General features: G+C 37.7%; 1 protein-coding gene across 4 annotated transcripts in view; it reads left to right on the plus strand.

Moving 5' to 3' along the window:
• The window catches only part of LOC109698442 (solute carrier organic anion transporter family member 5A1), a 137,875-nt gene that overhangs the window by 77,571 nt on the left and 44,814 nt on the right, over positions 1 to 15,490 (plus strand). For 3 of the 4 annotated variants that reach the window (XR_012446316.1, XM_074068545.1, XM_020182665.2), the window contains one exon: positions 4,464 to 4,628. The exons of the other annotated variant lie outside the window; for it this stretch is intronic. Coding sequence is in view for 2 of the 3 variants with exons in the window: in XM_074068545.1 (XP_073924646.1) it covers positions 4,464 to 4,628 (165 nt within the window). In the remaining variant the exon portion in view is untranslated. The remainder of the gene's footprint in view (positions 1 to 4,463; positions 4,629 to 15,490) is intronic. 4 annotated transcript variants of the gene reach the window in all.

Here is a 15,490-nt window from a genome sequence, read left to right on the forward strand (position 1 = left end):
TAACAAATGTATCAATCCTGCTGCCTCCTATTATTCTGTGATCTCTTAGGCTTTGGAGGAGAACAAATGGTGGTGTCTGCCCCATTAAGACTTATTTGGTTTCTCAGAAACACTGTCCCTAGTCAGCTTTCACAGTAACCCACTTACACCATGCATCTCAACCTTGCTGAAACCTTGAGTAAAGGCTTGCAGAGTTGGGAGAGACCACATCAAATTCATTGCAGCATATTCCTGTTGTGACTGGAGTGTACCTGGTCCAGGTGCACAAGATGGTGGGGCCATCTGTACCACTACTGATGTCCATGTAGAAGGAGTGAAGGACCTGGCAAATGGTAATGATAGCACTTCTACGGGTGATTTCTAGGTACAGTCCACTGTAGATTGCATTCTCTTGAATGTCGGTATTTTCTACTGAATTTTATTCCTATGTTACTGCTGTTTAAGGAATTTCCTGGCTTAGTGTCAGCTTGCTTTTAACATTGACTTTGTAAGATTATTAGCATTAAATGATCAAAAATTATAATCCCTATTATTATTTCATCATTTCTCTTTCATCATGCTCTTAATTGCATCTTTGATTTTGCAATGACATAGTTATAAATACAGCAGGAAACTAATCTAAAATATATTCTGCAGCATAAGAATAAGGTATTTGGTTGTAAGCCCATGGATTTAGCAACTTCTTTACTGACTTAATTCTGTAAACTTGGTGTTTGAAATAATTTTGAATTTATATAAAGGATAAAGTACACAGAGCTCCTGGTACCCTGTGCCCTGTGATGATTCCTTAATCCAGAACATTTCTGGGAATTGCAGACATGATGTTCCACTTCTCCTAAGTGCAAGGACAGTCTCTTACATAACCAAGTGGCAGCCATCAAAAATGGGACATTTGCGTTGTATCTGTGCTACCACCTACATCACAGGCCACATTCTAATCTTGCTAGTTATCCCACAATGCCCTTTATACTCCAGATCTAATCCAGGACAACATATATTTCATTTTTGTGTCTTTTCGTCTCCTTCAATCTGGATCATTTTCTCATCTTTCCCAACCTTGATCTTTTGAAAAAGAACAAGTCATTAACTTTGTAGAGTGTTCCTCAATTGTGGTTTGATATTGTCTTTTGACTTATGTACTTTTGTAGGCCTACCACCAAAATGGTGCTATGCTTCGTACATCCTAACAGAGGCAGTTGATGTTAATTTGCCCAAAAACTAGTTAGGTAAACCTTAGAAATGGATATGGTTGTATTTGCTAGGTTTCTTCATGCTAAAGTTAATAAACATAATTATAAATCAATAAGTAACTTATAAGCACCTTCTAGGGAAATATTTTGAGGTGAGGTGAATTCAGGCAGTTCCCATTATTGGTGGTAGCACTGCTCCTAGGGGAGATACAGGAGGAACATGATCATCGACAGTTCTGTATGTAACCTTATTTTAAGTGTGTTCTGTTCAGGGACTGGTTATTTAATATATAATATTGATTCATTAACTTTGATCTCACAGCCAACAGCACTGTAACTCATGCCTGCAGGAAGCTTCTCTGATGTGCAGTTTCCCCACCAGCTTACCACAACCACTTATGTTTAGGAACCCTCCACAGCACTGCCGCACTGCCCTCAGGGGCATTTTATTTTCTGTTATTTCATTTCTTTTGAAGCAGGGTCTCGACTATGTAGTCCAGGGTAGCTTGGAACTGGAGATCTTCCTGCTTCTACTTCCTACTTGCTGGAATTATGGGTGTTTGCCATAACACCCAGCCTTAGGAGACTTTTAAGTAAGAAAAGTAACCACCAAAAACACAATGAGAGCAATGTGACAATATATTGTAAAAAGACCCTCACTTCACATAATACAACTGAAACAAGAAGCCCAAATGTCTTGTTCTACTTAGCTGGGAACAGATGAGAGGGATTCCTCAAGTTTTTGCTGCCCTAAGTATGACTTTGAAAGTGCTTTGAAGGTTAATTTTGGGATTACAAATAAATTTTAGCAAATAGGCTAGCTAATTTGCAAATATAAAATCCACAAATAATGAGGATCTAGTCTTGTGCCTATTAGGTTTTCACTTACTGCTTTTAGAATCCATTGAGCTGACATTGTCAGATCATCCACTGGAAATCCTTCAAACTGTCTTTGTGACATGTCTCTATCATTCTATGAGCATTTCTTTATTGTTCAACAAGTCGAAGCTCATCTTGTATTTTCTCTGCCCCAATTCTGAAGCTAGACAATTCTCTGGTTCCTTTTAATGGAAAATGACTTAGAAACCAAAGATTGTGTGCTCGGTGGTGTCATTCCTACTAGCATGTCATTACTTCTAAGTCCTGGTAACAGACAGTTAGCAAATAGCACATACACACATCTATCCATCTATCTATCTATCTATCTATCTATCTATCTATCTATCTATCTATTTATCTATCATCTATCTATCTATCTATTTATCTATCATCTATCTATCTATCTATCTATCTATCTATCTATCTATCTATCTATCTAATCTATCACCAAATCTGTTTCTCTACCTACCTGATACCTCTAGATCCAATATGATATCTAACTGTTCATCTTTCTATATTTCTAACTCCTTTCTTTGAAAGTTAGAAAACTTTCATTACTCTTCAATGTATCTACCAGTTCAGTCCTCCTGCATTTAAAGTGTGCCCATTGCCCCCAGGCAGAGGTGCACCTGGCTACTGCAGGGCATTTGGGCAGAAATCTCAGCCCCAGTAAGGGGACACAGAGGGTGGAAGAAAGAGGGAAGCTTATTAGAGTTGTTGAAAGTCTGAGCTTTTGTAAAACTCATCTTAAATACCATAAGACTTGGGTTTTTTAGTGGAAGAGAAAAGAGAACCATCATGTATATTTTACTTACCTTTGAAACTACAAGGCTTTTATTGTACCAAATGGGTCTAAAAGAAAAATCAGTAAAATATTCACATGATACTTATACTATCATCTTGTACTTATATTTTTTACTTTGTATTTCTGACAGATGTTTGAGATTCAACTCATTGGCTTTTAATATGCCAGGTTTAATCTTCAAATAAACTTAATTTCAATCTTTAAATGTTGATTCAGAATATTAACTTTCTAACTTTAAAAATTTTTGGTATGACATTTTAATTTAGTGTTATTTAGAAAAAATGGATAGTTTTATGAAGTGTTTTGCTTCTGTCCTTCTCTGGTACGTCTATCCATAATAAAGTTAAAAAAGAAAGTATGCATCTTAATTTTTTTCTTAAAATGGTAAACTTTTAAAAATTGAATTAAGATATAGAACATGAAATTTAATTAAGTTTTAAAATGATAATAGCAAATGTCTTTTACTTTCTAAGTTTTAGATTTTGGTGAATAGAAAGCTATAATAAAATTGTTGGTTAATTTTTAACCAATGAAATGATTATTATGTTGCAGCATGAGGAGTTAACTATTTTCTGAGTAGATTATTGTGAAAAATAGTGCAGCCTACCTCTTCCATGTAAAGATTACATAAATGTGCATTAATTCACATTATAACCTTGCAAAACATACAAAAGTATATACCAAGGATTTCCTTTTATTCCTCTTTTTCTCAATCTTAGGCATGTTCACACAACTTGAGCCCTGAAGAATTTGGTTAAAACGTATTCATTTGACCACATGTAAATCATTGTTTTGTTTTACTTTTACTTAAATATTACCACATACACATGTATGTATGTTTATAAATGATGCTGCAATGAAAGCATTTGCACATTTATCTGTGGCACGTTCTGTGAAATAAATGCCTGCACTCAAGGATGAGACTTCTCTTTTTCCATTGAGGGGCGGCCCAGCAGGAGCCAAGCCCCCCATCTCTAGGCTCTCCTCCTCTTTGAGAGATATGGCTCTTGTTCCCCAATCCAAAGTACTTGACAGCGTCAAGTGGCCTCATCCCTTTCAGCTTCTTTAGCTATGTTGATGTCCTGTTTCATAAGTGAGGTTGGAAGAACAGATGACCAAAATACTTTTTCTTCTGCTGTGGGCATCTGCAGTGTGGGGCCAAGGATATGTCAAGTCAGAAAGGTATTTTCTCAGGGGAGTGGTAGTTGGGCAAAGTGGAAACTGTAACTAGGACTTTACACATTTAGTAAACTGTGGGGGTCCTAACAGAAAATGTGTTCTAATCATTGAAAAGTGCAAAGAGTTTATTTTAAAATAGAAGGCTAGGTTGTATTCTATTTATTTGTTTATGGGTATGTTTTTAGATAAGTTATTTCCTTCCATATCCTGGTTGAAGATTTAAAAAACCAAACTAAAACCAACTCTTAACAATACAGGATAGTTTCTAATTGTCATCAATCCTTCTGTTATTCTCTCATGGCAAATATTGCCAAACTGCTATTTTCAGCTCATTTCAAAAACAATTCAGTTTTATTTTGTTTTCCATCCATTGTTTATAACATTCATTTGTCATTTTTGTCATTTTGTAGACCTACCAAGAGCAGCTGTCAGGATCTTAAGCAACATGACATTCCTTTTTGTGAGTTTGTCATACACAGCTGAGAGTGCCATTGTAACTGCTTTCATTACCTTCATTCCCAAGTTCATCGAGTCACAGTTTGGTATTCCAGCTTCCAATGCCAGCATCTACACTGGTAAGGCACTGCCACTAGGGCTCCTTGAAACATGATCATTTTGACCACTAAACTGAAATGGAATGAGTGAGGAGAAAGTTCAATCCAACATCAAGTGTTAAACAAGTTCATTATCAGCTACTGGTGCCCCTAGATTTTAGAAGGAGGAAATCCTGGAATGTGTTTTCATTGATTCAGACTGTATTACCATGTGACATATTTACCAACTGTGTTTTGGAAAGGGAGAATTTTGCATATTTATATTTTTATGGTTCTCAACTTTTAAAAGATGAAATAGGCAGTGACATTTAAATTTAAATTTAAATGGATCATTTTATGGGTTGGCATGGATTTTAAAGTTTTGAATTAAAACATTGATAATGTGAATATAGATCAGGATATTCATAGATATGAATGGATTTTAATTGGATAACTGGAGATGTTTGAAGTGAAGAAGGAAATTTATGAATTTTATTATATATGTTCTCTATCTGACCAACCTGATTTTTAGGAGTCTTTAATGAGTGCACTTACAGTATATAGTATTCAAATCTTTTGTAGTAAATGAGATAACTAGCAATGGGGGAATGTTAATTCTCAGCTATTGGGGGAATTTTCAGTATTCTTTGTCATGTAGTATTCTAGACAACTCCTTAATGATATTAAAAATGGTTAATGATAACACCTGCATAAAGGCTCAGTTTATTAGTAAAATATTTTAAGCAGTGTAGACTAATGACAACTTTTCAGATGCCTTGCCTCTCAAATTTCCCAGTTCCACATTCAAACTCAGTATGTTTGCATTATGTAAAAATGAACAGTATGTATTATATAATTGTAGAAAGAGAAGTTGATTTGAAACATCTGGGTAATCACTTTGTTCTCTGCTTTGCCTTGTATGCATAAAGACATAGAATTGGATGGAGGACCATATTAACAAATCTTTTTATAAAGAATATACTGCTGTGGACCATTGTAGTTTGTGACTTATATAAAAATATGTTTTTCTCTATCTTGTTTTCAAAAACATATACTTTTCTATATTAAGGTAAAATTTCCAGATCATTTTAACAGTTTGGTTGTCAGAAACTTGAAAGTTCCCACTTCTAGTTTAATTCTTCCACTGAGCAACAAGCATTGCCTTTTAACTAGATTCAGAGTCATCTGGCTATTACCTGTAGAGTGGCTTTAAGCATTTTCCAAACTAGATTTCAATATTAAAAGAAAGAAAGCTCATAGTCAAATGGAGTTGGAACTTTCTGAGTTCAACAGACTATTAAAGTCCTTTATTACAGGCCTTTTCATCATCTTCAATATGTCAATATGCAGTGTGAGACTTCCAGAGGAAGATTCTGCTAGATAAACTTTTTCCATAATTTCTTGTGAAATAAAATGGAATAACGAGTTTAGCTTGAGCTGGGCATGGTGATATACATCTGTAATCCCTGGGAGACTGAGGCAGGAGAATCTCTCTTGAGATTCCCTGTCAATAATAAATAAATAAATAAATAAATAAATAAATAAATAAATAAATAAATCGTTCCGCTGGACCTGAGGTTGTTCACTGAAGTTTTCCAGTGCTGTGGGGGAAGCAGTAGTCACCAGCTGTGGCTCACCCAGCCCCTGGCATACAGAATTGAATAAGGGTAACTCACAGAGTCTGTTCAGCCCAGGACACAACTTTAGGATGAGAGAAGCAATATCACAAAGTTCCAATTCAATTCTGATTTTGTCACCCACAGTTTTTCTTTCTTTAATTGCCAGTACAATTTATGCAATGTTGTGGAGACTGCTATGTTCTCTTCAAAGACTTCTTCATCCCAGCTCACACTTTCTCTTGACAACAATTAATAATAGTCAAAAGATATTCTGGTTGATTAAGAGTAGAGGGTGCCCTGTTACATAACAGGAAGCTTAAACAGGGACTACAATTGTTTTTAAAACTCCTCTTGGTTTTTTGCACTCTTGTTAATCAAATCCTTTTTGCTCTATAAGCATAGATTTTTATTTTTTAAAGACTTAGTTTGAGAATTTTTGTTCTCTAAGTTCCTCCCCTATGCATATAGAGTGAAATGGAGAATTAAGATATGTATCTGAAAAAGATTTAACAATAGTTTTAATTTCTTATCTGACAACAATTTTAAATGTGAGTTGTCTATTCATTGCTATTTATTGATTTATTTTGAGGTATTAAGGGATCACATTCTGCCTCATTCATGGTAGGCAAGTGCCCAACCACTGAGCTACATCCCCAACCTCATCATTTCATTTAAAAAGTTTATTTGTATAATTACTTCAACCCTTCATTGTAGTTTGCTCATGCTGTGTTATATGCTAGAGAAGAAGCCAGACACATTGCCTAAAGACTGGTCTTTGATCACTCACCACATTCATCTTGTCATTGAACACCAGCTCTGTGCAAGGTACTATGCCTTGTGTGTGGCTGGTGAAGAATAAAGAATGAAACCAGGGCCTTAAGCTACTTATAGATCTGAGAGGAGAGAGAGAGCTTATGGAACAAATGATTACATAAACAGAAGATTTGGACTACAAAGATGATTTTGACTGGTGGGGTAGTGTGTTTGAATTGCTTTTCATGGAAGAAATAGCTTTAAAAATCAGACTTTTAAAGAAAAGTTGAATTTGCCCATTTGGAGTTGGAAAGAAGGGTGTTTTATTCCCTGTGAACAACCACCTTAAACAATGGCAAAGCAACAGAGGAGGATAAGATGGGCTGGTTCTAGAAAAAGAAAGAGAGGGAGGGAGTAAAGGAGGGAGAGAGAAAGAGAGAGAGAAGGGGAATATGAGAGGGAATGGAGGGAGGAAGGGAAGGAGAGCAGTTTATGGCTAGGTTAGAACTGGAAGGGGCTCTGAAGTCATGCAGATGGGTGTGGGATGGGGAGAATGGTTTCTGGCATTGTAGCGAGAAATCTGCTCAGGGACTTTCAGCATCATCTGGTCACACAGTAGTCTCCCTGGTGGAAGTGATGACACCAGGGTCTGATGAAGGCATCACACCACCACAGTCAATGCCACATCAATGCACTGCATCTTCCCATTCGTGGTCCTCCTGCTAATTCACTTAGAGTCACATTTATGCTTGAAATTAAACCTTATGAAGCTTAGAAAATCCTGCAATGGTGGGAGGAACCCTGAAGTAGAAGTTGAACAGTATGGCCTTGAATCCTGTTACTAGTTACTGGACGTGTGACTTTGAGCAAATAGCTTACTTCCCTGAACTCTATAACATGAGGGCAGTCTCTCCTGTCTCTCTCTCTGTGTCAGTGTCATGAGAACCAGATGAAGCAGGAATAATGATTTGCTCTGAATCTTACTTCACCTCAAATAGGATCAACCATAGAAACAGAATCGATAACCTCGTCATATACTCTAGGAAAGAAAATGGTTATTTATGGTAGTGATAGCACCTTACACTCACAATTATTCAACCTGACCAGGTCTGAGAAGTAAACCCTCACTAATAATGACAGTAACACACAGCTGACATTGCTGTTTACAAAGTATAGACACTATTTAAGCATTTATATACAGATAACATCATTTAGTCCATGTAATTAAAGCCTACACAGTAAGCAATATTAATTATACCCATTTTCCAGATGAGGAAACAAGGATCTGGAAGGTTTAAAAACTTGCTTAAAGGCAAATAGTAAATGGAAGAGCCAGGATGCTAGAGTCTTGAACACCTTGGAGCCTACAAATATGACATTGAAATATTATACATATGTTAGTGTCATCATTTTGTTCAGCTTTTTCACTATTTATGAAGAAATGATATTGTGATGGTTTTCAGGTCCTGTGTCCACACAATTCTGGAGCAGCAGATCAACATTGGTTTTAAGAACATTGTGACTGTTCAGCACACCTCTGTTTGGGAACCAGTCCTGTGCTGTACAGAATTATAGGATTAGATAGCAGTTTATTTTCCAAATAGCCTTGGAAATTCTGATTTATTTTCCACTATAGAATAAACAAGATACTTGTTTCTGTGGGAAGAGAATTGAGTTAGGATATAATGTTAAAAAACATTAATGCAACAATTTTTTTTTGAGTGGAACTGGGGTTTGAACTCAGGGCTTCACACTTGCAAAGCAGGTGCTCACAAAGCAGGTGCTCTAACTGCTTGAGCCACATCTCCAGCCCATTTGTCTAAATAACCAAATATTTGTCATCCATCTTCAGCTGATGTGCAGTTTTGTTGATGAGGTTTAAGGCAGTGACACAGAACTCAAATTGTGGCCTTTGGAAATCACTACATGCAGGAGAGCTATGAACGCACTTTCATTCTTTTCGTTCTTCTGAGGATATCTACAATTTTTCTATACTGGTTCTAGTATACTAGTTCTTTCATTTTATAAAGCTTGTTTCTAAAATCCATTTTTTGTAGTAGTTTTATAAGTGTACACATAGATTTTCTTTTGAAATTAAGATAATTTTAAATGCAAATAGAGTATCTTGGGTATGGATATGCTGTAGAATCACTAGCCATTTCCAAGGTCAGGTGATAACATTTGACTCTCAGCCTTGTGCTGGTGTCACATTCCAACCCGTGTGCTCTGAGAGAGGAGACAGTCATTACAAACCAACACTCTGTAGCAGCTGCTAGAGTCTTCTCACTTACATAAATTTAATCCGTCTCCAGATGAATAGACGCTGTTAGGATCTAAGAGTGACAATTATAGACTCTTTGTCTTTTGGGCAGAGAGGAATTTATCACGTGGAATTACATTTGTTTTTCTTCTATGCTAATGAGAACTTGTGTGATGGGTACACTGAGCAATGTCAGGGTACTTACATTCTCTTTCCTTTTTTATTAATCAGTTAATTTAAGAAATATTTGCGTGCAGGTCCTCAGCCAATTCACAAATGATGGCAGTTAAGCTGGGTTCAAGTGCTAAAGATAACTCAGAGGCCCCAGAATAACATGCAGTCATACTGGTGTTTACTGCAGTGAAGAATACTATGGCGACAACATTAATGGAAGGATTACTTTTCAGCCACAGGCTGTCGCATAGCAAGAGGCAGGTTCCAGTTGTCCTCACCTTCTGTCTTATGTCAGGTACCACTAACTTCTGCATGGAACATCTGGAACCACCAAGCCCAAAATGGTGTTTTGGCTGGAGTCTTTCATACAGTTAAAATATTTTCTGGTCACCTAGGTTCCTGCTATGCAATGAGCCTCCATAGCAGAGCTCTCCAAGGGTCTTAATGGAAGCTAGGTAGAACTCATCATGCTCATTTCTGTCTATAAGCAGGACTGACAAACTGGTGCACATCATCTAAATACTCATCAGACCTGCAGTTATAAAGCAACACTGTGTTTTCAGCTTCCCTTCTCTGAGATAAAATACCTGAGACAATTAAAGGAGGAAAGGTTTGTTTTTGGCTTGAGGTTTCAGAGGTTTCAGTCCATGGTCACTAATTCCATAGTTTATGGGCTTGTGGTGAGGCAGTACATCATGGTAGGGAGCACATGGCATAGCAAAACCTGTTCACATACTTGTGGCCAGAAAGGAAAGAGAAAAACAAGAAAGGGGACCAGGCCCCAATATTCTCTTCAAGGGCATACCCCTAATCATACCCCTAACGACCTACCTTCCTTCTACTATGTTCCACCACCTTCCAGTAGTGCCACAGGCTGAGGACAAAGCCTTCCATACATGGGCCTTTGGGGCATTCAATACCCAAACTACAGCAGATGCTATTAATCAGTCTTGACTAGCAGACAGCAACCAGCAGACACTTTCTCAATTCAGCAGAGCATCTCGGGCTAATTCCATACCTGCTGAAACTACGGCCCATGGGTGCTCCCAGGGCTGTGGCAGTCCATCAGGTCTTTTGCCTTCATGCCCCAAGCTTCAGGCTTTTCAGTTTTTCACTGTAGTTCTCTTTTCTAATCCAGAGCGAAACAATAACTTAGACTGAAACAAACTCTGTAATTTCTTCCTGCTCTAAAATCTTAAACAATTTTTCCAAGCAACCAAATAAACATTTGTGTACCAAATACACATTGCTTCTCACATTCCCCATAGACTTACATTACTTTCGTATAAGCGGACTGGTTATTAACCGAGTCATCGCTCTGTGGTGTTTAGTCATGTTGTATCCCACACACTGCGCTGTGATCAGTATCAACACTGTTTTCCTTTGTAGCAGGCAGCCAATGTTACCCACAAACCCCTCTTTGAATCCTAGTTTGTTGCTTAACTAGATGGTAACCACACTGAGTCTTAGCTTCTCATTTGTAAAATGTCATTCCTTGTTCTCACGGCAACTGAAAACAAGCAAATGAGATCATTGAATGTAAGGCATTGGTGGATGCTCAATAAAAATTGGTTTTCTCCATCTTCTGTTTTGCCATCTTTGTGCCATTTTTTAAATTTCCATTAGATTGTCTTATTATGTTTTCTGATTTAAAACAAACTGTATTGGTCTAATTTAGAGTGGTAATTTGGAGACAGTTTTTTTAACTCTACCTGCTAAGAGAAGTAATACATTCAAATAATCTTGTGATGGTCCTATTTTAATCTTTTTTCTGTGCTAGGGATTGATCATAGGATCAAAGTAGCAGAGAGAAACCATCTGGACAGGAGACAGGTGTTATAGGTGGGTGTTCATGCTCAAAGTGAATTATGAATCTCTCCTCTGTCTCTTTAAATTACTATAAGCCAATTCTTCCAATGCCCAGCCTCTCGTTTGTCCAGTTTCCCATATGACCAATATTTCTTTTGTGATTCTTTCTCTTTATTTACCAACTTTAGGGTAAAAATTTATATTCTAATAACTTTGTATAGTGACCAGAAAATTTTTAAAAATAATTATGAAAATTCCTGGCTTTTGATGTTTGTGCTTTAATCCGTTGCAGCCATTATTCTTGTTGAGGCTCCAGTTGTCCAATGGTTGGCTATGACCATTGGACACCTACAACCTTTGGCACTACATCAGTAATCCTTATGGTCTGACATGACAAAAGATGACTCACTTTCCTACTCCAGACATGGGGTCAGTCAGATGTCTTCAAGTAATCTTGGTTCCTTCTAATGGGAAATGATGTTTGGAGAACACCATCTGTTACTAAGAATGAAATACTGAATGCAGGTTCAGACTTCCTGTTGTTTCTTTGACCCCTAAGGCTATCTCCTCCTATCACTTACACAGTACAAAGTACTATGTGCTAATTATATTTGAAATAACTCTTCTCTATTTGATTATATCTGATATGTTGTGATGTTTGTTTTAATGCATTTTCAGTTTTTAGGCATTATTTTTTATTTTAAAGTTAAATATGTGTATTATGTGTGTATATATACTATATATGTTATATATTATATATATAATGTGTATATACATTATATATGTTATATATTATATATAATGTGTATATATATTATATATATTTTATATATTATATATATAATATGTATATATATTTATAAAATATATATCAGTATTTTATATTAGTATTTTCTTCCTTTCTTATCCAGAGGTTGACATGCCATACACTCTACTTTGTAGCACAACAGTGTAGAGCACTTTTTGTTCTGATGATTTTGGAGATAGGGTATCACTTTTTGCCCAGGCTTGCCAAACAAAAAGCTTCCCACTGTCACTGGGATGACAGGCACTAGCCACCATGCCCAGATTGAGATGGGGGTCATACAAAATTTTTTTGCCTGGGTGGGCCTGGGACTGCAGTCCTCCCAATCTTATCCTCCCACGTAGTTTGTGATGACAGATGCATGGTGCCATGCCCAGCTATTGGTTGAGGTGGGGGTCTCTCAAACTTTTTACTAGGGCTGGACTTGAACCTCAGTCCTCTGGGTCTCAGTATCCCAAGTAACTATTATTATAGGTATGAGCCACTGGCACTTGGCCTGTGCTGGTTTCTTTTTACAGCTGTACAGCACTCAGTTATGTGGAAAGATCATAGTTTATTCAGTTCCTTATTGATGGAAATTTATTGATGGTTGTTTCCATTCTGTTGTAAAGACACCATAGTGATAGGTATGTGTAAATTCATTCAAAATAACCCATTTGTCTCACCAACTTGTGTTTTTTTTAACTATTTAGTTTCATTGACCAGCTTTCTATTTATCCTCACACTGTATGTTAGTCAGCTTTTCATTACCATAGTGAAATACCTGAGATGTACTAACTTTATGAGAAAGCAGTTGATTTAGCTTACAGTTTTGGAGGCTGAAAGTCCACATGGCCCGGTGCTGCTCAGGCCCCATGGCAGATGGCAGATGGCTGAGCATGTGAACAGGAAAGATCACATCTTGAGCTAGTGAACAGAGGGTGGTATGGGAGATCATGCAGACAGGTTAGGGCCATACTTACTTCTTGTATAACAACCCTCTTGCAAGAAATAACTCAATGTCCTCTGAAAAATGCCTTAATCTCTTTTGAGAGCTTGCCTCCAGTGTCCTCGCCCTAGGCCCTTCCTCTTAGAGGTTTCACCGCCTCCCAGTACACCACCCTGTTGACCAAGCCTCCAATACACGAACCCTTGGAAGACATACTTACACCATGTCCAAACCATAGCTCCTGTCTGAGAAGCTGAGTCTAGAGAAGAGAAGGAGACTGAGTGGTCATGAAAACATTTGACATATAATACATAATACTCTGTCCTCCTCCCGCCCCTCCCCTGCCCAAGGCTTAGCACTTACTCTCAGATTGTGATAAAGATCAATAGGGTGAATCTTTGTGAAAGCACCTTTAACAATCCAAATAACTTTTGGGGATCCAAATCAAATTGACATCTCTCCTACAACACAAGCCTGTGCTAACTGGGAAACACAGGAGACCTTTATTAGGTTTCTACTCTGAGCCACGCATAGAGTTGATGAAAATTAGGTGTGTAAAGCAGTTTTTGGCACTATAACCTGAGCAGCCCATTATATAGATGGGGCTGGTCCTCAGAGAAGTTGCTTGTATTTTAGAATTTTTATTGTGCTAATTTTTTTTGGCAGTACTAGGGTTTGAAGTCAGGGCCTTGCTCTTTCTAGGAAGGTGCTCTACCACTTGAGACACACGTCTAACCCCTTTGCTTTAGTTATTTTTTTAGGTAGGGTCTAATTATTTTGCCTGGAGTTGGCCTTTGACCTCTATCCTCCTACCTACGGCTGCATAGCTGGGATCACAGACCATCATGCCTCGTTTATTTGTTGAGATGTGGTATCATTAACTTTTTTCCTCAGGCTGGCCTCAAACGATAATCCTCCTGGTCTCTACCTCCTGAGTGTTTGGGGTTACAACTGTGTAATTCTACTTTGTAGCACAACAGTGTAGAGCCCTTTTTGCTGTGATGATTTTGGAGAAAGGGTCTCACATTTTGCCCAGTGTTAATTCTTTCTTTTTCAACATTTTATGTATTGAGTAAGACATGTAGCACAGTAGTCAAGTGTATTGGTTTTGAAGGCAAACTTATCTTGTTGAAATTCTTGCTTAGTCTGTCCATCCATCCATCCATCCATACATCCTTGCACAAATATTTACGAAACTTCTGCTATGAAACTGGCACTATATCAGGGTCTAGAGAAGCAATATGAGAACACAGAGGAGTCCCATCCCTCAAGGACCTTCCTACAGTACAATGACCCTAGCAAGCTATACCTGTGAGCCTGCACAAGTTCAGAAACATCTATGAATATCATAGGTTCTGAAACAAGGCTTAGCCTGGTATCTGACAAGTAACTATTAGTAAATAATGTCATACCCATTTTTTGAGTTATTCTCAGGAAAAAGAATCGAAGGCAGAAGAGAAAGCCAGGACTTAGAACACATGGAAAACATTCACAGCAAAGATTATCTGGAGGCAATGAATGTTAAGAGCATGAAGAGAGAAAAGGTATGACTAATAGAAAGCAGGGAAAAATAGAAGAGAAGGCAAGACACTTGATACTAAAGTGAAAAGCTGATAGATGGTCTTGTCTGAATCAAAGGAGGCCCAGAGAGTTGCGCACTACACCACAAGGGTACAATGGCTTTAAAAGAGTAACATGTATACATGAAACTGATTTCAGCAGAATCATATGGGGCCAGAGTTGAATCTTTATATCTTGGGGTTTTTTTACGCTCTATTTTTCTACCTCAAATGTGGCTACTTTTCACAACTCTTGGGGGGAGTTTAGGGTATTTTAGGTGTTTTAATTTCATGTATTTAAACACAGTAAAATGAAATGTCAGTTGGTGAACTTTCTCACTGAAATGTTTTGTTTCACTCCCCTTTGATCATTAATAGCACAGCCTTTATATCTGGGATTTGTTTTCTGTGTGTGTGTGTGTATGTGTGTGTTTATGTATGGTGGAGGGCATGAGTGCATGTGTGTACATGCATGCACAGAAAAACAAAGACATCTACTTATGAGGTATATTCTGGGCTCAGGGGACATTCAACACAGTATTCTCCAGTGTTTGTCCAGTCAGGCCCTTCAAGAGTCTTTGTCACTGAAAATACTTCATTTTGTTCATGGAGCAGGACTCACTTATGAATGAGAGCTGGGTTAAGAAAGATTAGGAAGCTTTTCAAAAGGACTGAAACTCCAGGGAAAAGAATGAAGTGTCAGGAGCACTTATGCCACTGAGTGCATCGTGTCCTTGCTTAAATCAGCATCTCAGACAAGCCCAAGAGATTAAATGCAGGAATGACTGGAACATCTATCTGCATCTCCAGAGGGAGGGGGTGACTCAGGTGACCTTTCAGCACCAGAGGTCAACTAACAAACATCCCACCCCTCCCCCATCCCCACAAAATCCTCCAATGTGCCTGAGCAACCTCTTTTTCTAGGCATCCGAGTTACTGATGTCTTACCACTTGACTTTGGATCATGAATAGCAATACCTTTTCCTGGCAACTTAAA

Source organism: Castor canadensis, chromosome 3, assembly GCF_047511655.1.
Source record: "Castor canadensis chromosome 3, mCasCan1.hap1v2, whole genome shotgun sequence".
NCBI lineage: Eukaryota > Metazoa > Chordata > Mammalia > Rodentia > Castoridae > Castor > Castor canadensis.